The sequence below is a fragment of the Brachionichthys hirsutus genome, chromosome 15 (genome assembly GCF_040956055.1).
Source record: "Brachionichthys hirsutus isolate HB-005 chromosome 15, CSIRO-AGI_Bhir_v1, whole genome shotgun sequence".
Classification (NCBI taxonomy): domain Eukaryota; kingdom Metazoa; phylum Chordata; class Actinopteri; order Lophiiformes; family Brachionichthyidae; genus Brachionichthys; species Brachionichthys hirsutus.
In genome coordinates this window covers 5,684,609-5,700,054 of record NC_090911.1, presented here as the reverse complement: position 1 = coordinate 5,700,054, position 15,446 = coordinate 5,684,609, and the positions used below count along the sequence as shown (strand labels likewise).

At 43.4% G+C, this 15,446-nt stretch overlaps 2 protein-coding genes across 2 annotated transcripts; one reads left to right on the top strand and one right to left on the bottom strand.

Moving 5' to 3' along the window:
- Positions 1–456: 456 nt before the first annotated feature.
- Positions 457–11,686, top strand: yes1 (YES proto-oncogene 1, Src family tyrosine kinase). Its single transcript, XM_068748635.1, has 11 exons — positions 457–739; positions 1,524–1,623; positions 2,163–2,261; positions 3,104–3,207; positions 4,075–4,224; positions 4,425–4,580; positions 6,611–6,790; positions 7,396–7,472; positions 8,168–8,321; positions 8,393–8,524; positions 9,928–11,686. The coding sequence occupies exons 1-11, from the start codon at positions 457–459 to the stop codon at positions 10,134–10,136; spliced, it is 1,644 nt and encodes a 547-aa protein (XP_068604736.1). The 3' UTR covers positions 10,137–11,686.
- Positions 11,687–12,159: 473 nt separating this feature from the next.
- clul1 (clusterin-like 1 (retinal)) lies at positions 12,160–15,223 on the bottom strand. The gene is made up of 6 exons (XM_068748638.1): positions 15,121–15,223; positions 14,810–14,958; positions 14,112–14,721; positions 13,231–13,353; positions 12,932–13,146; positions 12,160–12,342 (listed from the first exon to the last, which is right to left on the bottom strand). Exons 1-6 carry the CDS (start codon positions 15,221–15,223, stop codon positions 12,160–12,162), a joined length of 1,383 nt encoding a protein of 460 aa, XP_068604739.1.
- Positions 15,224–15,446: the final 223 nt, after the last annotated feature.

Here is a 15,446-nt window from a genome sequence, read left to right as displayed (position 1 = left end):
GCTTGAACTGCTGCCCTCTGGACGCTTCAGGCATTTGAGGAGCTTTAAATCATGGACAAACAGATGTCTTCCCAGAGTCCAACATTAACTTATGAACAGCATGAACATTGTGTGAACTCTGAATGCTGTGATCATATCACCCATGGCTGCAGGGACAATATAGGTGTTTTTTACGTGATTTACTTCCTTTTCAGAGTTTGATATTTTAAAATGTCTCTGTAATCAGTAAGGAAGACCTTTTTCCACAGTGAGAGGAGAGGTGTATCATCTTATTTTATTTCACATAGCAGCTGAGAGGTTCGGGTCGTGTAGGACGTCTGATCCTGAAAGGTTTCCATTTTTACTTCTAGAACGTGTGCTTTGAATTCAGTCTTAAATGTCGTTGGTTTCAGGTTTGATCACTACATCTTGTGTTTGAATGTACGGTTATTCCCAATTAACCCTCCAGGCTCGACGATGGGTTGTGTCAGGAGTAAAGAGGACAAGAGTCCGGCTCTCAAGTACCGACCCGATAACACGAATGCCACGCCGGCCAACACACACCTGGGCCACTATGGACCTGACCCCACCCTGATGGGTCATTCACCAGCTATGAAGACACACAGCAACAGCTACAACAGTCACGCCGCTGGCCTCACTCCTTTCGGCGGGGCCTCTTCTGTCATGGCGCCCTTCGGCGGAGCCTCCACCTCCTTCACATCGGTGGCAGTGAGCAGTCCATTCCCCAGCATCGTTGCAGGTCAGTTTTTGGAGATGCTCTTTATTTAAGGAAACACTTTATTCAGCATTAATTACATACTCATCATTATTCAAGTTCATTCATTTTGCTGTCGGTCCGCTGATCGTTTCAAAGAGGGAATTATGTGTGAATCAATGCACATCTTTAACATAAATTCTGACTCAGTACGTTCTGAGCAGCAGCTGTTATTCAGGTTATACATTTCAAATGTGCCAGATAAAACATCAGGGCCAAAAAGAATCCCAAAATAGGTCTGAAGCAGTGCAGCAGGCATTAAGAAAACAATTACATGCACTGTATTCAATTGATTTAGCCATGCAAATACCAAGTTAACACTTTCAACTATGGTTTAAAACAAACTAATTTTAATGTTAATATTAAAATGACACTTTATTAGTACGCATCAAGATGACGCATTTAATGTGGGCCGATAAGAGTCTCTGCTCGCTTCACTTTGCACGGATCGACTGGTTTCGTTGCACGGTAGCGATTCACTGACATCAGTGGGACTGACTTGTGATTAAACCACAGAGTGTGATAAACGAAGAGAATGTTCAAAAAGAGAAACAAAATTAGAAACATTAAGAGAACTGGTTAATGGTTTCGTTTTGGCTCTGAGTGGAATATATTTCTGTTCACTATATTCATCCTCAATGAGGCCTTTAAAAATAGATAAACAGCAAGAAAGGAATGTAAGCAAACTGTATTTTTTTTCTTTATTTATTTTTTTCATTTGTTGTGCGTGCTAGGATTTAATGTCTGACTGGATTGACTCCGTTTTCAGGTGGAGTAACTTTTTTTGTAGCGCTGTACGACTACGAGGCGAGAACATCTGACGACCTGTCCTTCACAAAAGGGGATCGCTTCCAGATTATCAACAACACGTGAGTGTAATTGCATTTAATACTGATGGTGTGTGTGTGTGTGTGTGTGTGTGTGTGTGTGTGTGTAATCCTCAGTTGTATTCAGGTCTTGACTGAAATCAGTCGCGGTGAATGTGTGCCGCTAATGGGCCATCTGTCTGTCTTCTCATTTGGATTACAGTGATGGATTACAGAGTATTTCCATGCTTGTGTTTACTTTAATATTTTTGTTACAAATAAAGCACTTATAATACAGCAATATTTCCTTCCAATATTTCCTCAGTCACCTGTGGAAATATCACACTTGAGTTCAGTATACTTTAATTTATATGTGTTGAACATTTAGTTTCTTGTGCATCACTACATTCTATACAGTCCAGAAGGAAGTAGAGCCAATGGCGGCTTGTCTTGCACAATTTTCCTTTTGATAGTGAAAGTTTTTCACTGATAAGGTCGTGCTTTTATTATACCGGACTTTGAACGTGCCTAGATTATTTGACAGTGGACACCAGTCATAGCCAACAAGGTGACTTGACTATTCTCTCTCTCTCTCTCTTCAGGGAAGGCGATTGGTGGGAGGCTCGCTCCATCAACACCGGACAGAAAGGCTACATCCCCAGTAACTATGTGGCTCCAGCCGACTCCATACAAGCTGAAGAGTAAGAGCACAGCACCTGTTCTAACACTATCTGCCTCCGTCCTCTTCTTTCACTACGTGTGTCCTTCACGAGTGCTTTTGCTCTGCCTGCCCTGCTCACGCAGTTTTCCTCTGCTGATTAAGAAGATGTGATGTGATTGCGTGGTCACACATTGCGGCTACCTCACAGTGTTCCAACATAGCAGAGAGTCTACTCTAAACAATGGAGTCCTGTCCTAGAGCTGGTGGTGATTCTGGTGTGACAGAAAAATGAATTATCTGTGTTGCTTTCAGTTTTAGCCTGGTTTCTCATTGGTGTACAGACAAGGACATTTCATAACTCACAAAATATTCCCTGGATGAACAAGTCAAATCCATTTGCCTCCAGTCTGACGGAGGGGAACAACACGTCACGGTTTAGGAGTTTTGAATCCTTCTCAGTTTAGTTTGAAAAATGCGTCAAACAAGAAAGACAATTAATTCAATACGGCTGGAAACAGAGTTATCTATAATCAAAGTTGTATGGACTGAAATTTTGAACTACCGGTAGTTACTTTTTGAAATTGTCTTTGAGGGTGGCCATGTGTGACAGAAATGAAAATTCTTGAATTGAATCTTAGCTGTATGGTGCCACCTATTTTTCATTTCACTATTCCTCTGTGTTTGAGGCTAAACTCGCCAAAACACAGCCGACAAAGTTTATAAGCTACATCTGAAGCTGAAGGATTTCCAAGTCCACGAACATCTAAACATTACGTTAGAAGCAGTGTGTTCGTATTGTGTGAAAGTGAAGCTTGTTATGCATGATATCGCAGGGAGAGCTCCTCCTGGGTCCTGACTGTCTGACATTCTCTCCTTTGGCAGATGGTACTTTGGTAAAATGGGCCGTAAAGATGCTGAGCGTCTGTTGTTGCTTCCAGGGAACCAGCGGGGAACTTTCTTGGCACGAGAGAGTGAAACAACCAAAGGTATGAGGTGTAACGATAATTAGAATATAGAGTGGAACCTTGGTTCTTGAACATAATTTGTTATATTGTAATATTGTTCAAAAACACAAAATATATTACCTATAGGAACTAATGTAACATGATGTAAACCTCCATAAAATGACCATGTGACTGTCCTGTGTATTTTTCCTTCTCTTTCTCTTTAGATCAGTTTTCTTAGGAAAAGTCAAAGTTGTTTATTTCTCCATACCGTAATGCGCAACAAGATCCCAGAAATAGACGCCATTTTCATATTTGTCGATCATTTCCTTCTTCAATTGGACAGTTGTTCTCGCTGCTTTCCTCTTTCCTTTGACAGGCGTATTACTGCTGCCTTTGTTTAGATCCATGAGTAAGAGCTCAAAAGAATAAATCCAAAAAAATACGCACACAAAGCGAAAAAGGTGCACACAGCTACGGCAGATCTACTCAAACTGAACCTACTCCGCCTTCTTCCGCATGTCTTTGGTCCGTTTCGGCTCCACTCACGCGTCTTCGTTTTTTGTTTGTTTGTTTATTTAACCAGGTAAGATTGCCTCGGCTCTTCTTGTGTGTTTGGATTCCGAAAATCTGTTCGACTTCTGAGGCAGTTTGAACTCCGTTTTTTAGTTTGAGAACCGAGTCGTTCGAGAACCGATGTTCCACTGTATAAGGCGAATTCATGAAGCTTGTTTTGTTCATTAGTGCTGTGGATTGTGGTTTTATTGCAGCCATATGTTTAATTGTACTGTTAAAATGTTGCCGATTGCACTGATCTGGTTTTTTGTATCACGCATGGGATGGATGGCAGACCGGATAGTATCTGTTACCAAGAAGCACAAACTAACTCGATGTCTGTGGATTTTAAAGGTGCCTACTCTCTGTCTATCCGGGACTGGGATGAGGCAAAGGGAGAAAACGTCAAACATTACAAGATCCGCAAGCTTGACAATGGCGGCTATTACATCACCACCCGGGCCCAGTTTGAGACACTGCAGAAGCTTGTGAAACACTACACGGGTATGCCTAAACAAATTGTTGTTTGTAACTTCTGGTGTGATTTTAACTTGCTGAAATGTGTCTGTGCTGACTGTGATAAATGTGTCTTCATAAATCTCAGCAATTGTGTCTTTGTTTATAACAGGCTGATGGTGTGAATCAGCAGGCTGATTGCTAACTAAAGCCAACTAATTGTTCTGTCCTCTATTATGTGTGTCCAGAGCATGCAGATGGTTTGTGCTACAAGCTGACAACAGTGTGCCCCACAGTCAAGCCTCAGACTCAGGGACTAGCGAAAGATGCCTGGGAAATTCCACGTGAATCCCTCCGACTGGAGGTCAAACTGGGCCAGGGCTGCTTCGGAGAAGTCTGGATGGGTGAGCCGTCGTTCCTGCTGTACTACAGGATGCTTCTTATGTTTCAGCCAGTGCCGTGCAGTTTGGGGAGGACCGGGAGGCCGAACCTCACCTGCTATCCTGCAAAAAAACAACAATGTATATTTATCCAGTAGTTTGTATTATGAAGTTATTTTGAACTTGAACAGTTTAAGATTATTTTTCATTTAAAATAGCTGACTTGTCATATTTATCTTTCAAATAATGAGAAGAGATGTGCGATGAGGCACCAGCCAGCTCAGCCTCACCCTGAATTGTGCAATGACTTGGCTAACTGTTCTACATGCTGTGCAGTGAGAGTCGCTATTTACTGTAGCTATATGAACCAAATTACCAAAGTTCAGTTGAATCGAATTCATTTTTATTTCTATAGCGCCAAATCCTAACAGAAAGTTATCGCAAGGCACTTTACGGGTGTCGCAGGGAAAAACAGATCCCACAAGAGCAAGCACGGAAGCAAGGAAAAACTTCCCTTGAACAGGCAGAAACCTTGAACAGAACCGAGGACTCATAGTGGACGGCGGTCTGTCTTGACCGGTTGGGGTTGAGAAAGAGAGAGAGAGACAGAAGTAGAGAGACAATGACAGAGACGAGGACAGGTAGGAGGAGACTCAAAAACAAAGAGTGATAGAGAGACAGAGAGCAGGAGCAGACAATAACAATGTATTTACACTACATCCAGTAATTTGAAAAAGAGGCACTAGGTGAGGCACGCAGATTTTTAATATAAACCAATCAAATGGTGCATAAGAGACTCTGTAGGATTCATAAGTTTGTGAATCTGATTGAGAGGAAGTCAATGCCTCACCAGACATGAGCTTCACCGCACGTCACTGGTTTTAGCAACACACAAACGTACATTCATTCATTTATCTTCTTGAAGATGAGATGATCGCTTATATTGGACTAATTAGCATAAGAAAAAGCAGATTCTGGGACTTGGTTAACATTGCATTACATACCGGCTGTTGATCATTGATTAGTGTCTGGATCTGTCCTGCTGGGACACGATGAGATTAATACTTCTTAATGTTGGTGATTATAACAACAACTGCATGGAAACTAGTTAAGTTATGGGACGACTTCCACTATGCATTATTGGTAACGATACAATACAAACCAGAAGCAGTTATTGATACAGACAGTAAGAGATGATTCATTTACACATGTAGCGGAGTTACACTGGCCTCACGGAAGAGTTGATCTCTGACGCATTTGAGCACATGATTACTGATTACCATCGGATTAGATACACATATCAGTAATCACAAGTCGACTCCTACGCTTCAGCTCTCAGCCTGCATGCGAGACGGGGGCCTTTCAGTGAACACAGCTCTCTTCATTCATCATGCAGCCTTTCATTAAGCCTGGCCTGCAGCAAGCCTCGACCTGCAAGCCTACGCTGTGCAATCCCAGGAATCCCTCCCTGTCTCTCCCTGCAACCGTTTGCTCCTGATGGTTTTCTGCTATGCTTCTACTGCTTACCGAAACTCCGCCTTCTTATTAGACATCATCATTGGCCTACTTTGTGTGCACGTGTGCCTGTGTGTCCTTTGTGCAGTGTGACTCAGTGGTGAAGGTCAGTCTCATGACGGAAGCAGAAGAGCTCATTGTGTGTAAGCAGGGTGTGTGAGTAAGTGGCTCCCAACCAGGAAGTGGCTGGTTATTCAAGTTGTTGTTTTCTTTCTCTCTACAGCTGTTCTTTACCCATGGGGGGGGGGAGCCAGGAATCTGTCATGATGGTTGTTTTAGATTTAAGGAGTCTGACTTGAGAAGTGTCAAAAGTCTTTAACATACCCCCAGTGTGTCACTTTATCAAAAGATTTCCTCAGCAGTTCGTTTCCAATGCAAAACTAACATTGGTTTATGTCAGTGGTTCTCAGATGATGCCCCCCCCCCCCCAATTGGGGCATGGTGAGGCGAGGCGTAACAGAGAACAATTGAGGAGCACTGGTTTACAGCTCGCATCAAACATGACTGAGCATATTGTTTTCCTCGTGTCTTTTCATCAGGCACGTGGAACGGCACGACTAAGGTGGCTATTAAGACCCTGAAGCCAGGCACAATGTCTCCAGAGGCCTTCCTGCAGGAAGCACAGATCATGAAGAAACTCCGACATGACAAGCTAGTGCCTCTCTATGCTGTGGTGTCTGAGGAGCCCATCTACATCGTAACAGAATTCATGGCCAAAGGTATGGCCAGGCGGACCCAGAGTGCTAACTTTACTGTCTTTATTCGTTTCAACGTCTAAACATCATAAAGGAGCAGATGTCAAAACGGCTCCTTGAGTTTGTTAGCATCAGTTTAGTTTATCATAGCTGTAGTAAGTCTACGTCTCGCTGTATTTAAGTGCAGTTGTTACATCGACTCCACTAGAGTCAAGAAATCTAAACAACCTTTTTCCACAGATGGCTAAAAGTTCAAGTAAAAATAGACAAAGCAATCGGCACGAGTCACAAAGGGCGAAAATCCAAGCAGTGAAACGTGTTCTATTGTCGTTCACTGTCAACGTCACTGCTGCTGCCATAGAAACAGCAACCAAAGTTCTATAGAAATAATGTGTGTATGTCCACCTATGACTGGGAATATCTGTCCATCCAGTATTAGTGCTGTGTCTTTCTCTGGCATCCAATCAGATACACATGCATGTCAGGATGCAGGCTGCTTTAATTCAGGTCAAGTAACAGGAAGGATTTCCAGGAAATCAATATGAGACTTCCTGGAATAGTCTTCCAATCGATTCTGTCTGTACCACCGGATGGATGTATTGACGACGCTCTCTGTACGCTCTCGACAGGTAGTTTGCTGGACTTTCTGAAGGAAGGAGATGGCAAATACCTGAAGCTGCCTCAGCTGGTGGACATGGCTGCGCAGGTATGATCAGAACCCCAACATCTGAACACTAACACGGAAACACACGGAAACCGCCTCCGCCTCACGCCTGTTGTTTTAACTTCTGCTCGAAGAATCGTGCAGCAGCAATAAAGCAAAGACAGCTGCGCGCAAGAGTGTCCCCAGCAAGTGATAGAGTCTTGATAAAAAGCTTTTTTAGTTTCTTCATCTGGCTGTCATCATTATTTAACATCCCACTTGAAATCTTTCCCCTCCTCCTCCTCCTCCTCGCCGTGTGTGCTTCTCCTCTTTCTCCGCAGCTTAACTGCCTGTAGCACTTAAACGCGGATCGTCGGAGGCCTCTCGAGCCCAGTCGCCTCCTGTGATCTGCTCTTAATTTGGCCATCTCGGCACTAGCAAGCCTCTCTTCTCACTCAGCCGACTGGAAAAGTGTTTGAGAATGAGACTGGAGGCATTTGAAACATTGAGCCATCTCAGCGGGAGTTGACAGCCAGAGTAACTGATGTGTTAAATGTTGTTTTAACTGTAGACGATACTAGTTCAGTTGGCTTTTGGGTCCACGTAAATAAAGTGCACTGTATTTCACACGTAGCATTTGTTAATTAATGTCTTATTTCTTTGTTCTGCTTTCTGTGTAAAGTTAATTTGATTGGATGGGGATGCCATTTTCTCTTAGTTGACGCTCTTGTTTTCTGTCCTGTCCGAACCCACCCCAGATTGCGGATGGCATGGCCTTCATCGAGAGGATGAACTACATCCACAGGGACCTGAGAGCCGCCAACATCCTGGTGGCCGATAACTTGGTGTGTAAGATTGCAGACTTTGGCCTGGCTCGGCTCATCGAGGACAACGAGTACACCGCCAGACAAGGTGTGTGTCTGCATCTTAGAAATGTACCCATTTTTTCCCTCCACGTTGACTCTTAATAATTTTTTCCCCAGGTGCAAAATTCCCCATCAAGTGGACGGCCCCCGAAGCTGCTCTGTATGGCCGCTTCACCATCAAATCCGACGTCTGGTCTTTTGGTATTCTGCTAACGGAGCTAGTGACCAAGGGCAGAGTCCCATACCCAGGTAAGACCCAGAGAATCGTGCGTCTTCTTTCTCCTGCATCCACCTGATCGACAACCGAGTTGAACGTTTTCTATTCTATTATTTTTGCAACGGGGTAATCTCAACAAGTGTTCACGATGCTCTATTGTCTTTGAACATATTTTCATCATGACTCAATTCAGTTGTCTCTGAGCCGATTCCTATACAGAACCTCTTCCTGAGCAGCATCTCTGACCCCTGCTGTCTGAAAACAGTACTGCGATATGCCTGTTTCACTGGCACTGATTTCAGTGTGCCAATATGGTTGGTTTAACCACCGTGTCTTGTCATCGGCGATCTTACTCCTCTGGCCTCCTTTGGTTTCAGTACAACCTATACAGTGAAATTTGTTTTAATTACCATGTTAATACATGGTAAAGAAACGTCTATTCAACAGTGAATTGTGGGAGCCGAAGCCAAACCCCCTCCTTTTTGTTTTATGACCTATTGGACATTTGTGGTTAATGCCCTGCTGTGCTGAAGTCTTGTAGGTATACAAAGTGGAAGCATCTGCATGGGAACGCGTCACAGTTCTACTTGAATCTATATATATATATATATATATATATAAAACACTGCAGTATGACACATACCATGGATGCAGCAGCTGCTGGGGGGCTTTCTTCTCCCAGTGCGGGATAACCTGATCCCTACTGTCCCACGGAGAATGAAGGGGGGTGGGGGGGGCTGTGAACGTACCACCAGCTTTGTGTCATAACCTCTTTTAGCTGCAGTGGAGCTCCCCACGGAGCTGATGTGTCACGGAGTTCAGGATCCGCTGTCTTCCTATCTTGGGGAAGGGACAGGAAGAAGCTGACGCAGAACTGCTTGTTCTCTGTCTTTGATCGCTGCAGTCATTCAATAATAAATGGGGATCTGGCCTTATTTTAAACGGGAGCTTCAGCCTTTTATGGACCTGACTTGCATAATGTCGAGTGAACGCTGAGGCGGCTTACATTTTACTCAAGTAGCTGACTCGTGGTGCTTTTGGCTTCAGGTTTGAAGTTGAATGCATGGCTTACGGGAAGCGTTGACACTTGTTCCACCTTGTTGGAGTTTTCTTCATTTTCTGCCTTTCCCTTAACGCAGCATTTGTGTGGGCGAGCCTTTTTCTTCATCCTGCTGCCATGGCGCTGACATTTTCTGCTGCTTCAGGCTGCAAACTGGGTTCTGTACTAATCAAAAACCTGCAACCTTTTTTTTTCCCCCGACCAGAAAACTTTGAACTTGAATTTTGCTTTAGTGCCCTCAAATAACTGACTAGTAACAGAAGTCATAGTTCCAGGATTAGCAATTCTTTGGTTCTTGTAAATCTCTGTCTCTGCTCACTCTTTTATATTCATTAATATTACGGAATGAAACGTATTACCGCGTGTTTCCTCCAGGTATGGTCAATCGAGAGGTCCTTGAGCAGGTAGAGCGAGGTTACCGCATGCCGTGCCCCCACGGCTGCCCCGAGTCCCTTCACGAAATGATGAGGCACTGCTGGAAGAAAGAGCCAGATGAAAGACCGACTTTTGAATACATCCAGTCCTTTTTGGAAGACTACTTCACAGCCACAGAGCCACAATACCAGCCAGGAGACAATCTGTAGTCTGAGAGATGCGGCGCCAAACTCAGGCATCACACAGAGGTACATTAGCGGAGGGGAAAGCTCGGCACAGAGAACCTCAACTGCTGGGAAAAGCCTTTATGAGGGTGCGGAATAAGCTTTTTTTAAGGCTACAAACTAGTCCACAACCACACTGGCATATGTCCAAGTGCAAAAGGAAAGGTTTTCTCAAGTAGAGGGCTGTCCCTTGTGTAGCCGGGGACCATATGACCTGGGAACTTTGCTGATTTGTGCCTTGGTACATTAAGATCTGGGAAATCAGAATAATCCATATGGACTGGCCTCAACACTGTGATCAAAGAGAGAGGGGTTGTCTCTTAATTTCAAATTAACAGATGCTTTTTTTTTTTTTTTATTGCTTTTATAAATATGTTGAACCCCTCTCTGGTTCTTTATTTTGTATTTTTCCTTCTGCAAAGCAATTCTTTAGTATGGGAGTCCACATTATGTCCATGTGTGTGACTTTGGCTTGAATGTGTATATTTTTAAGTGACCAACAACTGTGGTTGAATTGAGATTGTAAAACCTTGATGGAGAAGATGAGGTGAGATGAATTAAAATAATGTTCTTCATCATCCAAGAGCGATGTCAGCAGGTGTTCATAGAGGATGTGCGAACTACGGGATTTTAGTGGGTGTGATCAGCTGGGTGACCTCGAACATGAGGGCTCATTTGCATGATTCATCTTTTTTTTTTCTTTACATTGACAAATCGAGTCAGGTATGATTTTCTGTTTAAATGGGGACTTGAAAAGGTTAAGAGGTATTTTGATATTATATAAATAAATAAATAAATCTCTTTTTAAAGTTTTATAAATGTCTTTGAGTGGGCAATTCTGCTGTGAAATTTAAGCGAGACTGAGTTTCTTTTCGGTCTGAAATTAGCATCTTTAGCTGTAAAAAATCTCCTTACCTATTTCTCCTTACATTTCAGACAGCCGCAGTTAAACAGCTTCGTCATTTCTGTGGTAGTTCTCTCCTTTTTATAAAATTCCATCAATCTTCTGTAGCTGTAGTGAAGGTAGATATTTTTTTATCCAAAGCCAGCAGCACAAATGCATCTTTTAATTTGTAAATGTGACTATGCAAAGTCAAGCGGTGGTGTTTTAGGAAACGGAAAGTCTAAAACATGTTTGCCTGTATTATGGTTTTGTTATTTCAACTCCCAGGTGTAGAAATTATGGTTCACATCTGGAGGGTAAGTAAACAAAACAACACACTTCGATCACGCCAGAGCTTTAGTGATTTTTCTAGACGTTAAATACAAATGTCAAATCAAAGGTTTTCAGCTGTGTTTCCACTGGATGCCCTCTGATGTGTGGTGGGGAATCTGGAAAGATGCAAAGGCATGTTCTTCTTCATTAAGTTTGAGCTTGGGGAAAAATAAGTGAACATTTGTTTGTGTGAGAACTTCACGTGACTGTTCCTCAAGCTGGGATGAGGGTAGCTCATGATGAATTTACTGAGAATGTCTGTGGAAATTCAGAGAATGGTCACAAATGTGATTTTGTAAAGAAACAAATAAAAGTTTTACAGAAAATTTTCATTTTCGTCTTGTTGCTGACAAATAGCTTTGATTCAGACACCAAGATTCCTCTCGCGCTTCATGTCTGCATATCGCTCTCTGAGCCAGTGAGTCACGCACTTTGATTATATTTGTATTTATTGAGCCGATTTTCTTAGTTTTTTTTACGGTCAGCATGTAGCAATGATTAACATGGTTCAATTTCAATGTATTTATTTTCAACCATTTTATGCTTCTCTACAGAAACACAATCTACTTTAATTCAAAGTGAAAGTTCTGATAGAAGCTGAAAAAATGGATGCCGTAGTTTCACTCCTCTTCAAACCTGTGAAGATTAAAAAAAATAAAAAATAAAAAAATCAGTATTGCAACCAAAATTTACAAGAACTATCTAAAGACAACATTTTACACGTTGTGGGCTGATTATGGTGCCTGTCCTGCAAAATTGAAGTACACAGAACAATGGAGGTGATGGAAAGTCTCACCTGAGCAGCTCCTTGTACTGGTTCAGAGCCTTCTGGATCACGTACTGGATGAAGTCTGGGTCCTTCAGGTCCAGCTCCCCAGGAACAGACAGGATAAGTGGTGGAGAGGACAGGATGGTCACCTCCACCTTGGTCTCAGTCACAGAAGCGTTCTGGTCTTCAGGGCTCTTTGGCGCCACCTGGTGATTACAGTAAGTAATGTTCCACATCGATTTCTCCACTAATGAGACATGCTTATCTTCACTTGTTGTATTTTTATATAAAATATTTGCATTCAGTATTTAAGGGTGTAGGGAAAATGCTCAATTCTTGTCTGTATCAGAATAGGATAAGTTACTTTATTTTTTTCAACAGTCAGGTTCTCATATATGGACCAACACAAGTTTGGGATTTAGGAATTCATTTCTTTCATAGTGGTCTTTAGGGCTTTTTTTTTTATTTGAGTAATTAGAAACAAGGATATATTCTCAACTCTTGTAAAATTATTATTATGGTTCGGTGTCAAATTAAGTCAAGATTTTAATGTTATTGATGGAAAATGTAATATTTGTGAATTCTGTACAGTAGAAATTAGGAATATACTCACCTTTTTTTCCACTTTTGTCTAACTCAGCCGAGTTTTCAAATTATGTGCAGACAGTTTGTTCTGTATTTTGATCTCTTTATATTCGGTAAGAGTGTAGAATAAGAGTATAGCGTATCGGTACTCATGTTGACACAAGACTTCTGTTTGAAGACTCTGCTTTCTCATTGGTCTCCTCTCCTCACCATGGTGACCCGGAAGATGTTCTCAGGGTTGCTGCTGTTGTTCACAGGTTGGGCCACCCAGCTAAACTCAGCCATCATGTTGAAAAGCCAGTCGACTGTTTCATCAGCGTGACGTTGGACGATAGACAAGATGTCCTCGTACTGCTCTTTGGAAACATTCAGCAATTGGGAAACGGCATCCAGCTCGACATGCAGCTCCGTAACGCTTGGGCACTCTGGAGACAGGAGGCAGACAAGTCGTTAGGGTGTATGTGAGGATGATGAAGATGACCCAAGCAGAGAGGGTAGCGGTGCTTCACCTGTGAGCAAGGCACCCTGGCAGGATTCACACTGGCGTTGGAGCTTCCAGCACTCTGAGGTGTGTTTGCGAAGGTTTCGGCAAAGCCTCCTGTTCTGCATGTAACCGGGGAATCTTTCCCTCACTACACCAAACAGAGAAATGTTTAGGGTGGGGGTGGGGCGGGTTATTGTTAATTAGGATTGCTTTATTTATTGTAGCGTTTAAATATTAAGGAAAGAGTCAATAAGCTACATCTGTGTATTAGGATTTCTTTACCTCCGCTACGCTGCGGCGCTACTGGTGTTGGTTTTTCTGTTAGCAAGATAACTCAACAAGTGAGGGTCGGATCTTGATTTGGTGATGATCCAGAAAAGATCCTGGATTCTGGATCACTTTAAAAATGAACATTGCAAGCAATGGAGCTTTAAAATGTTTTCCATAATATCTCGGTTGATTATTGGCCGATGTTTATGGCGTTTGACAGAGTCATGTAGGGTGGGGACCTCTATCTCACCACCGAATTTCATCTGGATCCGATCTAGAATAGAGTCAGGAATAGACACATCAACTCCGATTCACTTTTACTTTTCATGGTTGGTGTATAAAGATACCAAGAACAATCTAGAACCTTTTGTTGATGATCCAGATCACCATGTGGATGGTGTAAATCTAATTAGGAGGGGAATGAGCTGCTTGGTGGAGGTCTGCACTCGGAGTGCTTTTCTAATTTTTAATTTAAAATGCCTTTCGTGCAATATTTTAACAGCAATATCTACCACATGCTGCCAAAAACAAACATGGCTTCATTCCGATCTACCATGACGGCAGCTAACATTGAAAGTCCACACCAGAGAAATTAGCACTTGTAGTATTTTTTTAAGACCCTAATCCTAATCCCACCTTTCTTTGTCTCTGCCACCACTGTCTCGTGGAGCCCATCAAACATCTGGGTCACCACGGCGCCAAATTCGTCAACCACGCTCTTGCCAAAATCATAGAAGGACTCCAGCACCTCCTCCAACCCCGAGCCCTGCAGGAAGCCTGAGTCCAGGCTGGGGCTGTAGGGGTCGGTGGTGGCCTCCTCCGTCGGGATGTCGGCTTCATTCAAGAAAGCCCCCTGGAGGACTTTATCGAGCTTGGTGCGCATCCGGGAGACCAGGGCAACGCTGCGGTCCACCAGGGAACCCACTTTGCCTGTCAGGCGGTTGAAGGAGTCCTCGATGCGTAAAACCTCATCGTCCGCATCAACAGGGCCTTGATTCACCAGCATGTCCCCCGCATCGACGCGAGGGGCTCGGGGCCCAAAACTCCTGGACACCTTGTGGAATAAGTTCTCCACCTTGGTATGGAAAGTGGCAAATCCCCTGCGGCAGGTGGAGGTGTAGAAACTTTTACATGCATCCTCCAGACAGGGCCTGCAGGCCTCCCACTCAGACTGCAGGGAGTCTTTACACTGCTCCTCTGCCTCCTGCAACTTCTCCGTCACTTCCTGAACCAGCTGGGTTGCTCCCTTGTAGCAGAAGAAAAAACAAAAGGGACGCTCTCATATGTTAGCTCTCTCCTCTGTCTGTCCTGCATTCTGTTAGCATTGGGCGTACCTTCTTCTTGTCACTGATGTACTTGAGGGACTTCATGAGGTGTTCATGCTTCCGCTCATTACTCAGCATCACCTCCTTCATCTGTTTCACCCCATACAGAGCCCTCGTCACCTCCTCGTTCACGAGCTGCTCGCCATTCATAGACAACTCTGAGGGGAGGAACCAAAACCTGAATTTTCATAAACTGAATTTCTGTCAAAAAAAAAAACCCAGTGACTCTTAAAATACTGCAGTTTTGTGTACATATGCATGCAAGTAAAAGCCAAAGGAGTGTTGCTGAGATGAATTTGGGTTCTTGCGTGTCGACTCACGTTTTAACGTGTCCTCTGAGACGCCCCAGGCTTGATCCTCTGGAGCAGAATTAATGATTCCGACTGTGAGCACCAGGACAGCTGGACCGAACAGGAGCTTCATCTTGAGCTCCGGCTGCATATTGAAACATGGAATCCTCTCTTTAGACTGATAGAAAATCCCGTTTAGTCTGTGTCAGTCGGATTATCAATCTCACTCATGATCACACTGAAGCACCATGGGGGAGGGGGGGAGAAACACGTGGGCAAAACATGTTTGAAGAGCGGAACTCTAAAACAGCAGGTTTTCGTCTGTCCCAGAAAACTACCGGTAATAGGGTTTGGGT